Source organism: Patiria miniata, unplaced genomic scaffold, assembly GCF_015706575.1.
Source record: "Patiria miniata isolate m_02_andy unplaced genomic scaffold, ASM1570657v1 HiC_scaffold_6, whole genome shotgun sequence".
In the NCBI taxonomy this organism is placed as follows: Eukaryota; Metazoa; Echinodermata; class Asteroidea; order Valvatida; family Asterinidae; genus Patiria; species Patiria miniata.
The window spans coordinates 14924571-14940612 of NW_024037073.1; the positions used below are offsets into that span (position 1 = coordinate 14924571).

A 16042-nucleotide genomic window follows, 5' to 3' on the forward strand; every position below is an offset into this window, starting at 1 on the left:
GTTTTCTTGAAAATGACGTCCTGTCAGAAAGAACAATTTCACAGGGAGTTTAGTGCCATTACTATCTTTAAACCAAGTATGCTTTTCAACAATAATTGTGTCAGTTACGTGTTGGATAGCTGCAAATGATATACTCTACCTTTAAACAGATACAGCTAAGATTATAACATCTCACCCACAGATTCTGTGTCTTGATTGGCCGAGAGCGAGTCACATGTTACTTTCTAATTTTGCTATCTTTCTGTGCACTGCCAAAAGTACTATACCCGTAGCAACCAAAGTACTATACCATTAGCAAACAAAGTACTATTTCCACGTTCCGGTATTTGTGTGCAAATGCATGCTGGTGTGCGCGTTGCACGCAGCGCGTTTTGTTCCAAAGAGAGCACGCCGCAGAGTTGGGTTCAAACATTTCGCGAAGGGGTAGTTTGGAAGAGAGAAATACATTCTCCTCCAGTTTTGCATTGAAATTTAAGTTTATTTCAACTGTGTTCAGATTTAAATAATTTAAATATTATAACCAAGCAGAATCTGTGGGTGAAGTGTTATAAAACAAATATTGAATGCTTTATCTCGTGGTGAAGTAAAACTAGCCTCCCTCGGTGATCCATGCAGCATTCTATTTTCCCTCGGCTTCGCCTCGGGAAAATAGAATGTCCATGCATCACCTTGGGAGGCTAGTTTTACTACACCACTCGAAGCACTCAATATTTGTATACTATTGTGCACTTATAGTGTGTTGGGGTAGGTATTCATCTTTATGATCTATAAACATACAATGAGTGCCTTAAACTTTGCCCCAAAGTGTAAAGTTGCCCCGAAGTGTAAAGTTGAGTGTTTATTGCCCTACTTTCTGCAGGCGCTGGAAATCATCAGCGAGGTCGGTGACCTGTTGAACTGCAAATTGTCCAAGCTGCCGAAACCCGTACCGAGGGAATGGAACGACCAACCCCCACTGGAGGAAGAGTAAACTCTCGACAAACAAACGAACATCAAGTCAACCCAACGGGCGAGCTTATGTGTTCAACACTGTACCAGTCTATAGCAGTTTTTCCATCCGGTTTTAAGTTTCTATTTATTACTAACGTTTAGTTTTTTTTTTTTTCCTTTTCGGGGGTCATGCTGAAATGAAGAGGCTGTATTGTCACAGTTTCTGTTTTTTTAAAGAGGCTATCACGTTTTTTTCATTGTTAGAGAACGGCGCCCTCTCGAGTCTGTTTTAATACAGCTCAAGGAGCATCATAGGCTAATATGGCAGACTTAAGTAAGACTTGATGAATGCTTAATGCAGTGAGTGTTTTAGTGAGCTGCTTTAGCGTTCACAGGAAAATAACAAACTTAGAAGACTAGCATTTGACTTTTTAAATCAGTTGTGATATACTGTTCAGTGTATGTGAACTGCTTATGATCAGACTCATTTGCGGTGATTTCCCTGAACAGTTTCGGTCCGACTGTGAGCATTTTTTGCAAATACCTGCAGTTGGAAAACATGTTTGATGATTTTGGACGGACCTATGTTCTGAAAGTATGAGGAATTGAGTTCTTTATATGCTAGATTGTCTTGCTTTTTTTCACAAAGATGTAACAGTAACGAATCATCGATACTTTGAGTGCCGTTAGTTTTTGTTTTACCTCAAATTTGAATTTTTTATTAGCACTATTAAGGAATTTAGTCAAACTATTTGACAATCAAAGTTGAAGTAAAAAATTTTATTGGGAAAAGTATATTCTTTCTAATGACGAGTTGAAGAAAAAAAGTTTTCTGATTCGATAGATGTAACTGAATCGGGAAAAAAACGTCTCCTAAACTCTGAAGATGGATTTATTTGAAAGCAACATGCCAGATTTGTTGTGCCCACATTAGAGAAAGTACATTAACTTGTTCTATTCTATTCAGTAAATTGAAGGCCAGCATTATATAGCTTCTCTTTGTTGCCACGTTTCAAATTATATCGGTGTTCATTAGACAAAATATCTTTTTTGTTTCACTATTTATTAACTTCTCTGGTAGTTCTGTTCTGGGGCTTTCTTGAAGTAAGAAATACTCGATAGTTTAGTGCAGATTACTCTTTACTTGTATTATATTTTTGGTGTTGCAGTTTTTTTGTGCCGGTATTAATCTGAAGTGACTCTTGGGCGAGTGCGTACTTTTTTGTTTGAAGTTGGTCTAACTCTGAGGCTGGTTGTTTATAATGTGATATAAGAAAAGGCTGTAACTGGACGTCCATTTGTAAAATGCTGTGTGCCAGTTTGATAAACAACCAGTGTAATACTAATAGTCAAGTCTTTCGCAAGTCCATCACAAGTTTGATACAAGTATATCTCAAGTCCATCACAAGAGCATCATTAGTCCATCACAAGTCCATCACAAGTTCATCACAAGCCCATCACAACTTCTCACGAGTACTTCAAGAGACAATCTCAAGTCCTCCAGTCTCAAGTCAAGTCACAAGCGATTCAAAGGAACTGTGACAAAAGGTTTCATCCCTTGTTACTTGTGACTGGAATTGTGAATGAACTTATGATTTACTTGTGATGGACTCAGCTACAGGGTGAGTAAAAAAAAAAAAAGTAAACCCAAATGGCAGGACCATTTTCTTAATAAAGTTCTGCATGTAGCACTTTCAAAATCTAGGATATGAAAGCCCAATTAATAAGCTTTCTTTTAGTACAAGAATCATTCAAATCACTGATACACTTTTCAAGTTACGGAATTTTAAACACAACCACCATTTTAAAGTTCTGTCCACGGATCACAAAAAATGGTGTGTGTTCTTTCAGCAAAACGAAACAATTCACGGTGGTTGTGTTTAAAATTCCATAACTCGAAGAGTACTAAAAGAAAGCTTATTAATTGGGATTTCATATCCTACATTTTGATAGTGCTACATGCAGAACTTCATTAAAAAAAACTTGGTCCTGCCATTTGGGTTTCCTGTTTCTTACTCGTCCTGTACAGTACATCATTTGGTGATGATGATTGGATGCCATTATGAGCTCAAAAAATATCTGCATGTGAAGACAAATTTTCTAGAATTGTTGCCTGTTGGATTCTGTGCGGGGATGGTTCGGCAAATTTTGCTCATGGATACCGAAACCAGACTAACTTAACACTGGCACACATGCATTAGCAGTGGACCTCGACTGTAATATATTTTCAAGTTTATTGTACATAGGGATTGTATTACACATGTTCGGACTGGTGTTCCAGAAAGCTCTGATCGAAAATTATGTGGAGTGACTCAGGCCGTCCGGAATTAAATTTGATTTGAAAAAGCCAAACTTTGATTCGCTAATGTTTTATTTAATAGAGCAACAATCTGAAATCCAGATGCTCTGGTTGAGTCATTTCTGAACGACCGCAACAGTTGATCTTTTCTAACTCTTTCAAATGTCAAATTTAATTCAGCAGTTTGGATTAATTTGTCAAATGAATCACAAAGGGAAACTGACTAGTTGCTTTACAATAATTTTAAACTGAAACAAAGAAATTGAGTGGTGCGGGGTTTGAACCTGCAACCTTGTGGATGCCGTTCTGGTGCTGTCTTTGGATTAAGTTAGGTCAGTGCGAATCTAGAACACCGGTCTGAGTGTTTATTAGTCACATTAATGAAACGTTTGCACGTAAACTGAGTAGTATTTTAAGATAGTGAGATGCTCATGGGAACGTTGATATAAGCGTTCCGCCTTTGTTGAGATTTGACTCTCCAAACGTGGACGCTTTTATGACAAGTCCTCATTGACTTTTACTTGGGCTGACGTGAGCAGTGTGCCCATTCATTACATTAATGAACTCTAGAACACATACCTTTATCAAATTCATTTTGTAAATGTTTAAATTGTGTAACTTTTTTAACTTGTTATTTTTTTCATCACCAACACAAATAACAATGCTGATTTAAATTGAGGGATGAAAAAAGGCAATTGGACTAGAAAAACTCACTCCCGAATGCCGCTAGACGTTTTGAGAATGCTTTTATTTTTCTTCATGGGAACCGCAACTTGGATAACAAAAAGACAGTGTTAACATCCAACTCTTTAAGTTGTTAAACGTTTCAACGTATTTGTCAACTTCTGCGGTGGCATTTGTGAATACATCAAGCTTGCTCAAGTGAGAGTTGTACATAGTGGAAATTAGTCCATGAATTCATTTTAATACAAAATTTCCTAAAGAAAATTTCTTGTAAGAAAATTGCAGTACTTGAAGCACAAAAAAAAAACTGCAAATTTTATGGTCCAACTTCTTTAAATCCAGTCAATACATTAACAACAAGCATGCATTATACAAAATCCTGATTTTTTTTTCTTGTGAGCGTGTTGCAAAGATACGATGTAAACAGCCTGTTATTGTTGTTGGTAGTGACTTGCGAAGCATCGTGGGTAATGAAGCCATGTTTGGCTGAACACCCATATGCCGACCCTATGAATTGTACTCTTATGAAATTAAAAGGTAATGATATAATTGTGTATGCATATTGTTTTTGTGGTATAGGTTATATTTCATTACATGATAAATTTGTAAGGTATTTATAAAAAGCTTGTCTGAATTGACATGAATATTTATACATTATTGAATTTCAGTGTTTAAGGGCATTTTCAAGTGTGTGTTTCAAGTTCGAGTATTACTTGCCAACATTTTAAAACCGTGTCACTAGTCAATCACAAGTCAATCACAAGTCAATCACAAGTCAATCACAAGTCAATCACATAGCCAATCACAAGTCAATCACAAGTCAATCACAAGTCAATCACAAGTCAATCACAAGTCAATCACAAGTCAATCACAAGTCAATCACAAGTCAATCACAAGTCAATCACATAGCCAATCACAAGTCAATCACATAGTCAATCACATAGTCAATCACAAGTCATTTATGCCCAAATCAAGTGAAAGCCAAATGACATAAGACAGACATTTGTTTCCCATCGTCCTCATCGTATTTGAATACTGGTGATTGACATGTGATTTGGCTTGTGACAAACTTGAGACAGACTTGTCTACAACTCTGCCTTGGAGTTCTGAAAATGAAGTGCGTGCTACAACTTGAGTTCTGTTCTGTTATTATATTTAGTTTGTGTTCTCTGTGAAAAATAAGCCAGTATTCTTGGCTTTGTTCAGCCAAACCTGCATTTTTTTTGCCTGAATTTATTCTCAGCTGGATCAAAAATGTTTGGACTCATTGCTCGGATTTTTTTCCAGCTATCCGCCAGGTTGATTCTGTGTGTGAAAGAAGACTTTGTTGAGGCATTGGTTGCTGCTTGCATTGAGAATGAGTGATAAGCTCGTGCCAAGCTTTGTTAAACATTCATGAATCAAAAAAAAAACTCCAATGAATGTATCAGCACTCTTAAAGTTATGTAAAGCCTACACTATAGGCTGGTCTTGTCCTCAACTGACGTTACGTTTACCAACATTTTCTGCTTAAAAGTTCTATGAAATGTTGCCCAGGACTTTGGCATATTTTTTACTGATTTTTCATTTATGAACTTGAATGAAGTTAAGAGTAAGCAGAGATGACAATTTTCATTAATTGCCTGAGATATCTCAAAATGTTACATGACAGAAACTTTCACATTGTTGTGGCTGATACATTTGAAATGATTAGCATCACGGTTTAGGAGCCACTATTGTGACATCATCATACATCATGAATATTCAATAAGCTGTGACATTGCTTTCGGGGCTGTTCTCAATGAGTGCTTACCATCGCAGACAGTCATCAGTTTTAACTTGGTGCTGTACTAAAGTGTCAGATGTCATCAGCAAGCATTACATTTCAAGAGTACAGATTTTTGGTTTTCCATGCAAGTGAATAAATGATTTAACTAGAACTGGTTGCTGCTTGCCTTTATGATTCTGAACTCTCACAATGTTTGGAAGGTTCCTTTGGAACTTCAAGAAGTTCCATCTAGGAACATATATGCTTTAAGCAGGGATAACGTTGGGAAAAGGTCGGTTTTGTTTGTATATATGTGCATTGGAATGGGCTGGGCTTGCTAGCTACACTCGACCAAAAAAGAAAGGCCCCCCCCCCCCTCCAATACTTTTTTGTCTAACTCACAAACTACTGAGCACCTCTCGCTCAAATAATGACTAATCAGTACAGAAATTCCTTAGCAATCCAGCCATATTCTTTATGTGGCCCAAAACAGTGATAATGTGTACGAAATTATGCAATTTGTGACAAGTGATACCAAAACAATGGCACTTTTGTATACGTGCAAGTTGTGGTTCACACTCATCTTGCACATATACAAAAGTGCAACTTTTTTCGCTACCATTTGTCACAAATTGCATCATTTTGTACACACTATCACTGTTTTGGGCCAAGCAAAGAGTATGGCTGGATTGCTAAGGAATTTATGTACTGATCAGTCGTAATTTGAGCAAGATGTGCCCAGTAGTTTTGGAGTTAGACAAAAAAGTATTAAGGGGGACTTTCTTTTATGGTTGAGTGTAGGAATGCAAGAGGAACCTTATTCCATTGGGAATGTGCTATGTTACCAAACAGAGTGGTGGGGGTGGGGAATAGAAAACATTTCAATGTGTGAAAACACTTCCCTCTGTTGTCAGATAACTTTAAATACCCAGGGCACACTGTAACTTTGAATTGGTATTCATGTTTTTGTCAGTTATGTTCTTCTATATATTTCTTTAATTTTAGTTAAACTAGAAGTCACACCCTTGCAGTCAACTAATTTGTTGTAAGGCCACATCTAACAATTCTTTTTGTGTTACACTATGAGTTTAAAAAAGGGGGCTTATATGGAAAAAAATGTAAAACTTAAACAAGATATTTATTAGTGCAACTGATGATAGATCCTATGATGGCAAAACTAATGGCAAACTGGTATCATTTTCATTTAAGATGATAGTCATATAAGAAAACAGCCATTTCAGTATTCTTGCAGAAGCTGCTTTTTGTTAGGAATTATTCTTGAGCTGGTCTCAAGAGCACACCAATTTGTACTTCGTTGTGCAATATACCTCATTTTTGGTCAACATGACATGATTGTTTTGAATCAATTTGTATTTTTATGTTGGCCAGTATGGGATCTGTATGACATTTGAATTACGTATTAGTAATATTACAATGTAATTGCTTAAAGAGCTGTTGGAGCATTGCAAGTTGGACCAAAAAATATGATAATATATGACAAAAGTGATGAATTCCACAAACTATGAACACAATTCATTTCTGTAATGTGAGAGGTTCTTTGTTTAGCATGTCATTATGATGTTATCATTTCCACAAAGCATTTATTCCAAGTGAAAGTTTTCCTGAAGAAGACTAAACAGTGAGCATGTTGAATTACTGGAGTGTTTATTTGCCCATTGCTCTAAGCAGATGCTATAAATCAATCCAGGGATTTATACTAACAGTTTTAATAATATTATGAACAAACGAAAGAGAAAAACAACAGAGACAACGTAAAAATGCATTATTTTCAGCTTTTTTGTATGAACCTCTTTTGCTCATTGGTGAATTCGCAGATATCCAATAATTAAGCATTCCTTCAAGTTTTGTTCTTTTTGTCATGGTTTTGGCTGTGACAATTGTTGACATAAATGTTTGATACTAGAAAGTATGAAAAGGGAAACAAATGCCAAGACAAAAATAAATTAGTTTTCTTGTTTAGATTTGTGTCAAAATGCAATTATACTCGGGCAGTGCTGCCAAGGGTGAGTTACTATTCTGGTAATTTGGAAAACTCTTCTAAAAAAAATAATAAATCAGTATACCTATTGAACAATATCCATTATTCATTAATTTATTTTCAATCCTAATATCCATATATTTCAATTAAATGTTGGAATTTGTGTTTTTATGTGATTTCTCGTATTTCATTACTCTATGGGACAGTGAACTCAGCCAGTGAAATTCAATAAAAACCTTGCAAAAAAAATCTGTTTTGTGACTTGCTCTCATTATTAAACTTTAAAGGAAACTGTTATTTGAAACGAAGAAAATAGGCCTATTACTACATTGTGTTTGTCTACCAAAAATATTGTTTTCATCACATGAGGGAGACGATGTAATATATAGTACATAATTATAATTAAGAGCAAACTACTTTTGTTTAAAATTTGTACTTCTATCCTGCAATTAGCTTATCATGAGCCAAGTTTTCTTTTAGTGCAATATCTCGATAGATAGCTCATATCTAATTTAGAGCTAAAACGGAAACTGATTTTGGTACGACATAAAACAGTTGTTTGTTGCTGTGATGTAAGATATGTCGTTTTTAACCCCCTCGGCTTCGCCTCGTGTGCTATGCGCCCCTCGGGTGTTAACAAGTGCGAATGCGCAATAATTTCTGGCCATCTTGCATGAAAGTCTTGCATGAAATCTATCAAGATGATCCCTGCCAGAGCTTAGAAATGTGACGCCCAAAAATGCGACGCTGATGGCACATGGAGCACCATATTTAGATGTATACCTAGATTTATAGCGATTTGTGATAAAAAAAAAAAAAACATGACTATAACATAACTGCACATATTCTGCCTCCATTTTACAAACTTTTTATAAACATCTTTCTGAATTGTTACAAACAATTTATTTTGTTAGCTTTTTTTGAAAATGAAAATTTTGTAGTTATATTTTGTGGGAAACTTATTGGGCTTCTTTTGGTCAATTTTCGGGGACAGACATAAGCAAAATAAACGCGCATGGGCATTGATCAAAACAAAGTTTGTGTTCCGAAAACCATCAGAAAGAGTGTATTTATGACGACAGCATGGCTTTTGGTCAATTAGTCAATTATTTTTGGTAATTTTTCGGGGAGACAGACCGACCGACCCACCGACAACCAAGTGACAATGTATCCTGCCAGAGCTTGAAAATAGTATATCCCATTTCACCAGTCAACTATATCAAACCCCTCCCCTAAACGCAGATTATTTACTTTGCAACTTTTAGCCAATCAAATCATCTGAGATGATTGCCATTCCCCTTAACCATTGAAAAACATAAAACAGCTAATAAAACGAATTGATGTGTTGTCACCTGTCACCTGAAAGTTTTTTGGGGGGTTACATCCCTAACTGTGGCCATAAAATGAAATTATAACGTATCAAACCTTAATTTCAAATATATCTGAACGAAATGTAAATTTCTGTACAACTACCCGCATAAATTAATAGATAATTTGACCTACAGTGGCAGTGCCTTGCCGGCCGGCCAACCTTTGACCCAATGGCGCATGACCTCTTTTTTTTTGGCATTACGTCATTATTTTCAGGTTTGCGAAATCTTCGGCCATTTTGTGCAGTCCGAGCAAACCGCGGTGGACAAATTTCAATCTTTCGACGTTTTTTCTTGCTCAAGAGCGCTCGTTAGACCACGAAAAATAACGACTGTCGCCGAGAGTTTCAGAGGTTTAGGTGTTTAGGGACATTCAGTAATCAGAAATGGCTGATTTTGACCAGTTCAGTGCGGAGCCAACCCACGAATCGTACGACAACGATTTCGAGCGGTTGGAGCCCGATTCCGCGGAGGGGAAGATGGCGGGAGAAAACCCCGAGGAAGATCTGTACTCGGCAGACCCGTCTCAGGTTCCAACGGGCGAGCTATTGTCCTTCGGTGACAACCCACCGACGACAGAAACATCCCAAGGTGGATTCGATGCGGGTTTCGGGAATCCCATCCCAGAGGCCGCGCCCGATTCGACGAGTTACGAGCCCGACAGCACGCCTCAAGCCCCGAGCGATCCGTGGGCGGCTGACCCCGTGGAACCAGAGCCTACAGCGCCTGCCGCCCCGGTACAAACGGAGCCTGAACCATCAGAACCAGTCAAAGAATATGAACCAACACCAACCCCACCTAGCTCACCGGCATTTGGTGGGTAGAAAGAATTAAATTACACATTTTAATGTTAATGTTTTAGTTTTTGCAGAAATTTGATTTTGAATAAAAATGATAAAAGTTTCAGGTTGATCTTGTTTGACCTGTTGACATTGACATGGTTTTTCAGTCTTGCAGAGCTTAAATATTATATTGAGCACTGTGGAATAAATTGCATTTAAAATGCCTCTCTTTCGACAACATCATGATTTTGATTTGATGTTAGAAATTGGTTTTTGTTTTCTTTTTTGAAGTGTTTATTTTACCGTGAACCAGCTACATGTAGCTAGCTAGGCTGCGAATTTTTTTCAATGCTAGCGTGGAACCAGACGAAGATTTGTCACATTCCCAAAAAGCAGTCCGTGCTAGTACAATACTGAAAACAACCGGGGACCGGTTCACGGTCAAATACAGTGCCATGTCTGCCTGTTTCTTAACAAACATTATAAAAAGCCATTCCCACTCACAATGAATGATTGGCATACACGCATTCTCAGTCCAAGACTTGTAAGTTTAATTTTTGGTGATGGACCATGCCTATTTTGAAGTTCTAGCAAATTTTAATCATAAATAATGCAGGCTGTTCAGTGTTAACTAAGTAATAAATCAGTCATGTCAGTGCAATACGCCAATAGCATTTATAGGGTTTTAAATCGTACTCGCATATAATTGATGCCTAGATTTCACATCTTTTAAAGCACTGAGTCATTCAACTGCAATACCTGAGGCTAGTAGTGGTACTTTTAGCAGCAGCAAAGTTTAAAACTGGAATATAAAATAATGTATAAAATGTAAATTTCTTTATTCTTGACAATCTATATAATGCTTAAGATTGGCACGGCCTATCGTAAAATTTGCATGATCAACTTTTAATCTTTCTATAAAAGGGCCGTTGCGTATAGGCCCTCGTCCATGTACATGTACAACCATCAAGCTAGTCTTGGCCCAAGACGTCAGTGATCAATAGTGATGGTTGCATTGTTGTAGAGCGCCCTTGCATAATTGTTTTTTTTTACTTTCTTGCCTAACATCTTGATAAATTTGCATCAATGGGGGCGTGGCCATATTACACCATTGGTGTAAATATTTATATCTTCAAACAAAAGGGTGGCTTCCCATTTGATATCCGTAGACATGCGCTCACACCGGGGTTATCACTGCGCTGCATATTATTGATGCTTGATCACAGCATGTAGCGCGTATGTTTACAACCGTTGGGCGAGTGCGCGCAACTAACATTTCGCGATTGCTGATTGGTTTCCTAGGAAAGCCTTGGGAGAAAATAAAGATAAACAGCTAGGCCTACTACAAATTTCCCAAGATGCGTAGTCAAGCAGGCACGCTAGTCTAATCATGCCGTTAGATTAATGCACGATTCACTATCAATCACTAGCGTCTTGGGCCAAGACTACCATCAAGCCTGAAATCATCAAAGCAGTGCTTCACAGGATTTACAGTCCTACTTTGACCTTTCCACTGAAAACTCTAAGAATCATTTCTGATGAGAAAACAAGAACCTCCTTACATCTACTGGAACTCTCTAGAAATGATGTAATCACAACTGAAATTAACATTAAAATGTTAATTTTAGTTGAATTCAAATCTCAGTTGCAAAGGTCAATTGTCTGAGACTCCAAATTCCAACCCATTGGCAAGTTGCTAACTCTCACCCATTCATGGAATGGCTTTAAATTAACAGACTGAATGACTCTCTTTTGCATTCTGCATGCTGTTCCTTTTCCACAGGTGCCCTGATTGATCCCTCCAAGATCGACCCTAGAGGTATTGTCCATTGCATAGGAATCACCATCTTACATTCTCGTTCCTCTCATATTTTCATCATTTTTTGTCAAATTTTTTTTTTTCAGTCGTGGCTTGCTCTTGAAAACAGTCATATTAATTTGTTGTTGTCTTTTGTGGAAATTGGTTACTTACTCCCTTTAATTTTCATGTATTCATAACAATATTAACCCTAACCCTCCTAGAACCTTCAAAATCCCGCAGGAGATTTTTGGAGGGTTTTGTAGGTTTGAGGAAGATGTCCAACCACTGTTACTTTACATGGGACTTGATGCTCTTTCAAGTCTTACAAAGAATGTTCCATTGGAGTTATACACTGTGGAGGATTTTGGAGGATTCAGGGGGGTTCTTTCCCAATATTCACAGATCATTGTTATGGAAAGCTGCCGGACCGGAAATTGTGCATTGAAGGTACATTTATATTTTACATTGCATTGTGGGACAGTTTGCGATGCGCAAAATCTCCATTCGTACTGCAAACTATCTCAGGATGCAATGTGCAGCATACACATGTATCTTCACTGTACACTTCCAATCTATCCGTAAAAGGGTTTACGAGTGGGGGTTAATATGGATGAAACTTTTGAGTTGACATTCATATTTTCATTGTTTTCATTGTTAACAATATTTGCATCATTGGGTCTGTGTGTTTTGTGGCCCTCTAGTGGTGAAAAGTTTTAAATCACTGTTGAGTGAGCCTGAGGGTATGGACTCCGTACACAAACAGTAGACAGCGCTTTTTTGCCACTTTTGACAGCTTAGTGGACGGGACACACCAGATATACTTGTTCACGTGATAATGGCGCGAACGTCCACTACCTTCATTTTGAATGTGCGCAAAACCATAGCGTCTTCGCGTGAGCCTCATGCGTAATCAGCAGTGCGTATGAATAACTCTCCCTAGTTGTAACTGCTCAGGGGGTACTTGTGCACGAAGTCGATTACATTTTCCATCATGTCCCCATGATGCATGGAGACATTCATTCATGTCACGTTCATGTTAGCAGACCAGGATACACTGAGCAGTCTGGTGGCACAGCACAAGGGACTTGATATACTAGGATCACTTTATCTGTTCAGGTGAACAGGTGAACCATTCTGATGCAAATTGTCCTTTGAGTTGACAACAAAGCACTCACAAGACTTAGTTCCTTCATCAAGGCCATAAGAATATGTTGATTCCATAAAAAAAAAAAATGCCCAAAGGCATAACAGTTTGCAAAAGCTTGTATTAAAGACAGTGTGACAGTGCCTTTAACACTGTCTTCAATATCTGTGTTGGACCCGGGTCCAACACAGAGATGTCGGGAACTTTAACCCCGTTCACACTAGCAAGAATTCAACACTGTTTCTGCACAGGTCCAGCACTCTACACGGGTAACATGGACCAGGGCTGGACTTTACCTGTGTAGAGCGCTTGACCCGTGTTGGTTTCTTGCTAGTGTGAAACGGGTTCACGAAATCTCCTTGTTGGATGCGGTCCAACATGCAGATTAGTATGAAAAGGCCTTAAGAACATGTTTGAACAATCATTGTTGAAACAATCAAACAATCGTAGAAAGAGTTTATTTGTGTACAAATATTCCATTGAATTTATGGAATTCTTGTATACATACAGGTACATGTAAGTGCCCCAGAAGTGTGGGCATGTTTTCTCTCGAAAGTAAACATGGGCCTCTATCTGACTCATACTAGTACAATGTATGTCATACAATACATAAGACAGGCATGCAACTTTTCCTTGGATCCACTGATTTCTCTTTTTTTACTTCTCACTCTCAGTAATGTCATTACAAATTGAAAAATACTGTACAAAGTCTTGCGTGGTTTGGAGTTTCCTCCTTTTTTCTAAATTTCCAGTTGTATGCCTTATTGCATAATGCATATTTACTTGTCTGCAAAATGTCTGCATAGAAAGCGCCCTGCATGCGGAGCAGTACTATGTTATTTCACACGAATACATGTACATGTATCTAGGTTACTTGTCAATCTTAAATGTATGCCGTAGTGTGAGTCATGGCTTAATTTATCGCAGCTTTGCGAGCAAAACACATGTAGTACCTTCTTCAGTATCCTGAATGGGGTCACAAACAGCAACAAGCTAATGGCTGCCACATTCACACTGGGGCATGATCCAGGTTTGATATCATACATGTACATGTGTGCGTGTTGGAATCGTGAAAATGCAAAAATACTGTGACATCTCAGAATGACAGGGTCCATGCAAAAGTCTTGGAAAGAAACTGTGACACTTCTTTCAATCCATCGAATGTTCAGTGTAAAGTCTAAAGCTGAAAAATTCACGTGGCTGTCATGCTTTATGCATAGTGTGCACTGAGTTATGTGTAAAATTCAGTTGTTGGAAAAGCAGCACGCATACATCCATGCATCTGTATTGCGCATTGTGCTATTAGTACTGTGCTATCCATTGGAATTTAGGTACAAAAAATGTATGTAGCGATTGAAACATATTGATGCATACAATACGCACTTAGGGTTTTTTTTTTATGTGCAACTGAAAGAAATTAAGTGGTTGGATAATATTAATGGTTGGCCTAAAAAGGAAGTAGTTTGTATGTGAATCTTATTGAAGCAAACTAGGGCCTGCCTAGATTTAGATTTTCAAATTCTCTTAAATTAATATAACATTGAATATTCATATACCGTGTGTACTTTATTGCAAAGTTAAATCTTGTTAAATGTTTATTTATGGTGCAATGTATACTTTGCCAAGCTAATCTAAATTTAATTAGAGCCCGATTTTCTACTCGCTTATCTGCTGCGTGCTCTGTATTTGAGCTTTTACGTCCGTCAAGTGTGCAGTGAAATGCATACGCATGGATTTTCAGAGTACGCATCACGGACACGCAACTGACCAGTAAACCCACAACGTAATACAAACATCAAAAACAGACACGTGGATTTTTGGTCTTAGTCCTGCATCCAATTATTAATCAATGCATTGCACATGTATACATGTACATGTACATGAAAAAAAGGAGAACAAATCCAATGATGCAGCATTGATTTTTTTTTTGTGGTTAAAACTCAAGTCTGTTGTATTGTGCAGTCTATAAACGTGAGTCATCTGAATACGTACATGAGTCTGTACCGTACATGTACATGGATTATTTAAAAAAAATTAAGCAAGGAGGAGTATCTTTTCTCTTTAGAAGTTTTACATTTAACTTGCCTGCATGCATACTTGTACGATAATCAAATCACACCTGATACATGTACACCGGATGTGTGAAATGCATTGCATACCATCGTAAAGGTAAATGAGGGTATACAGTCGGTTTGCTACAAATACAAAATGGCCTCGTGGTCTGGAGCATTGAACTCATGGTCTGCGGGTACACATTCTGCAGGCTGTGGGTTCGAGTCCAGCCTGGGGATGTGGTACATGTACATGTGCCCTTGGGCGAGACACTTTGTCGCTCATTGCTACTCCCCACCCGGGAGTAAATGGGTACCCGTGAGGGTAGAGATGGCTAGTGTGACAGATTTTAGCTGCTTTGCGCCGAAATGGTAGCATCGAGCTGTATACTCCCCAGGAAACTGAGATGGTCTTTGGAATGTTTCATTGGCCCAATGAGCAGGGATAATAGTGCCTTGAGCTCCAATAATTGTGGATATAATTATGCACTTTATAAGAAAGGCATTATTAAACACAATATTTTGCGTGCATGTACACGTGTACATGTTTCATCACAATGCCGAAGTACATGTACAAAAACCTCAGAATCATATACATTCATGTACATGTAGCCTATGAATCATCAGTAAAGGATATCTCAAGAGTTTCCCTGTAGGAAGTCAGGTCTACTGTACACGCGTCCGGTTCTATCCCTTCTCTTACATCCATTTATGAAAGACAATGACTGCTTGGGTATGGATGCACATACACATTGATTTAAAGTTGCATTTGAGCACAAGACAAGCTTAAAAACAAAACAAAATTATTTTTGCCTAAAGGTTTGCAGTCTACAAGGAGTGAGAAAAAAACCTGAAGACTTTTGAATTATTGGTCACACTTGTCTCTGAATGTTTATAGAAGTCACTTAAATCAAATCCTCACAGCATTTTCGTGTTGAATGGGTGTTTTTGCGTGTTGTTCAAGTAGTGAAAATTGTTTCTGAATTCTCAAAAGTCATTTCATAGAATTATATCCAGCATGTAAATGTTTGTCCTGCAAACAAAGAGTGCCTCACATCTTTTTATTTGCAAGAATTCAATCATCTGTCAAATTACTCCATAGTCAGCCAACTCTTTATGTTCACCTGTACCCACACATACGAAAAACCAATTTCAAAATACAAAATTTATTTAACACAATTAAAATTTGTTGTTTATTAATGCTGGATGGAAACCTGTATAAACTCTCAAAAAGC

The 16042-nt window shown here is 37.8% G+C and overlaps 2 protein-coding genes across 6 annotated transcripts in view; both read left to right on the top strand.

Moving 5' to 3' along the window:
* LOC119742763 (serine palmitoyltransferase 2-like) overlaps positions 1-1665 on the top strand; it is a 42692-nt gene extending 41027 nt beyond the window's left edge. Inside the window, exon 13 of the mRNA XM_038218934.1 lies at positions 860-1665. Within this exon, the coding sequence (XP_038074862.1) occupies positions 860-970 (111 nt within the window). The 3' untranslated portion in view covers positions 971-1665. The remainder of the gene's footprint in view (positions 1-859) is intronic.
* A 7576-nt stretch (positions 1666-9241) lies between these two features.
* The window catches only part of LOC119742399 (reticulon-1-A-like), a 33873-nt gene continuing 27072 nt past the window's right edge, over positions 9242-16042 (top strand). For 3 of the 5 annotated variants that reach the window (XM_038218298.1, XM_038218300.1, XM_038218301.1), the window contains exons 1-2: positions 9242-9845; positions 11595-11630. In XM_038218298.1, the coding sequence (XP_038074226.1) occupies positions 9416-9845; positions 11595-11630 (466 nt within the window). In that variant the 5' untranslated portion in view covers positions 9242-9415. The remainder of the gene's footprint in view (positions 9846-11594; positions 11631-16042) is intronic. The other 2 variants (XM_038218302.1, XM_038218303.1) reach the window with 1 other exon arrangement.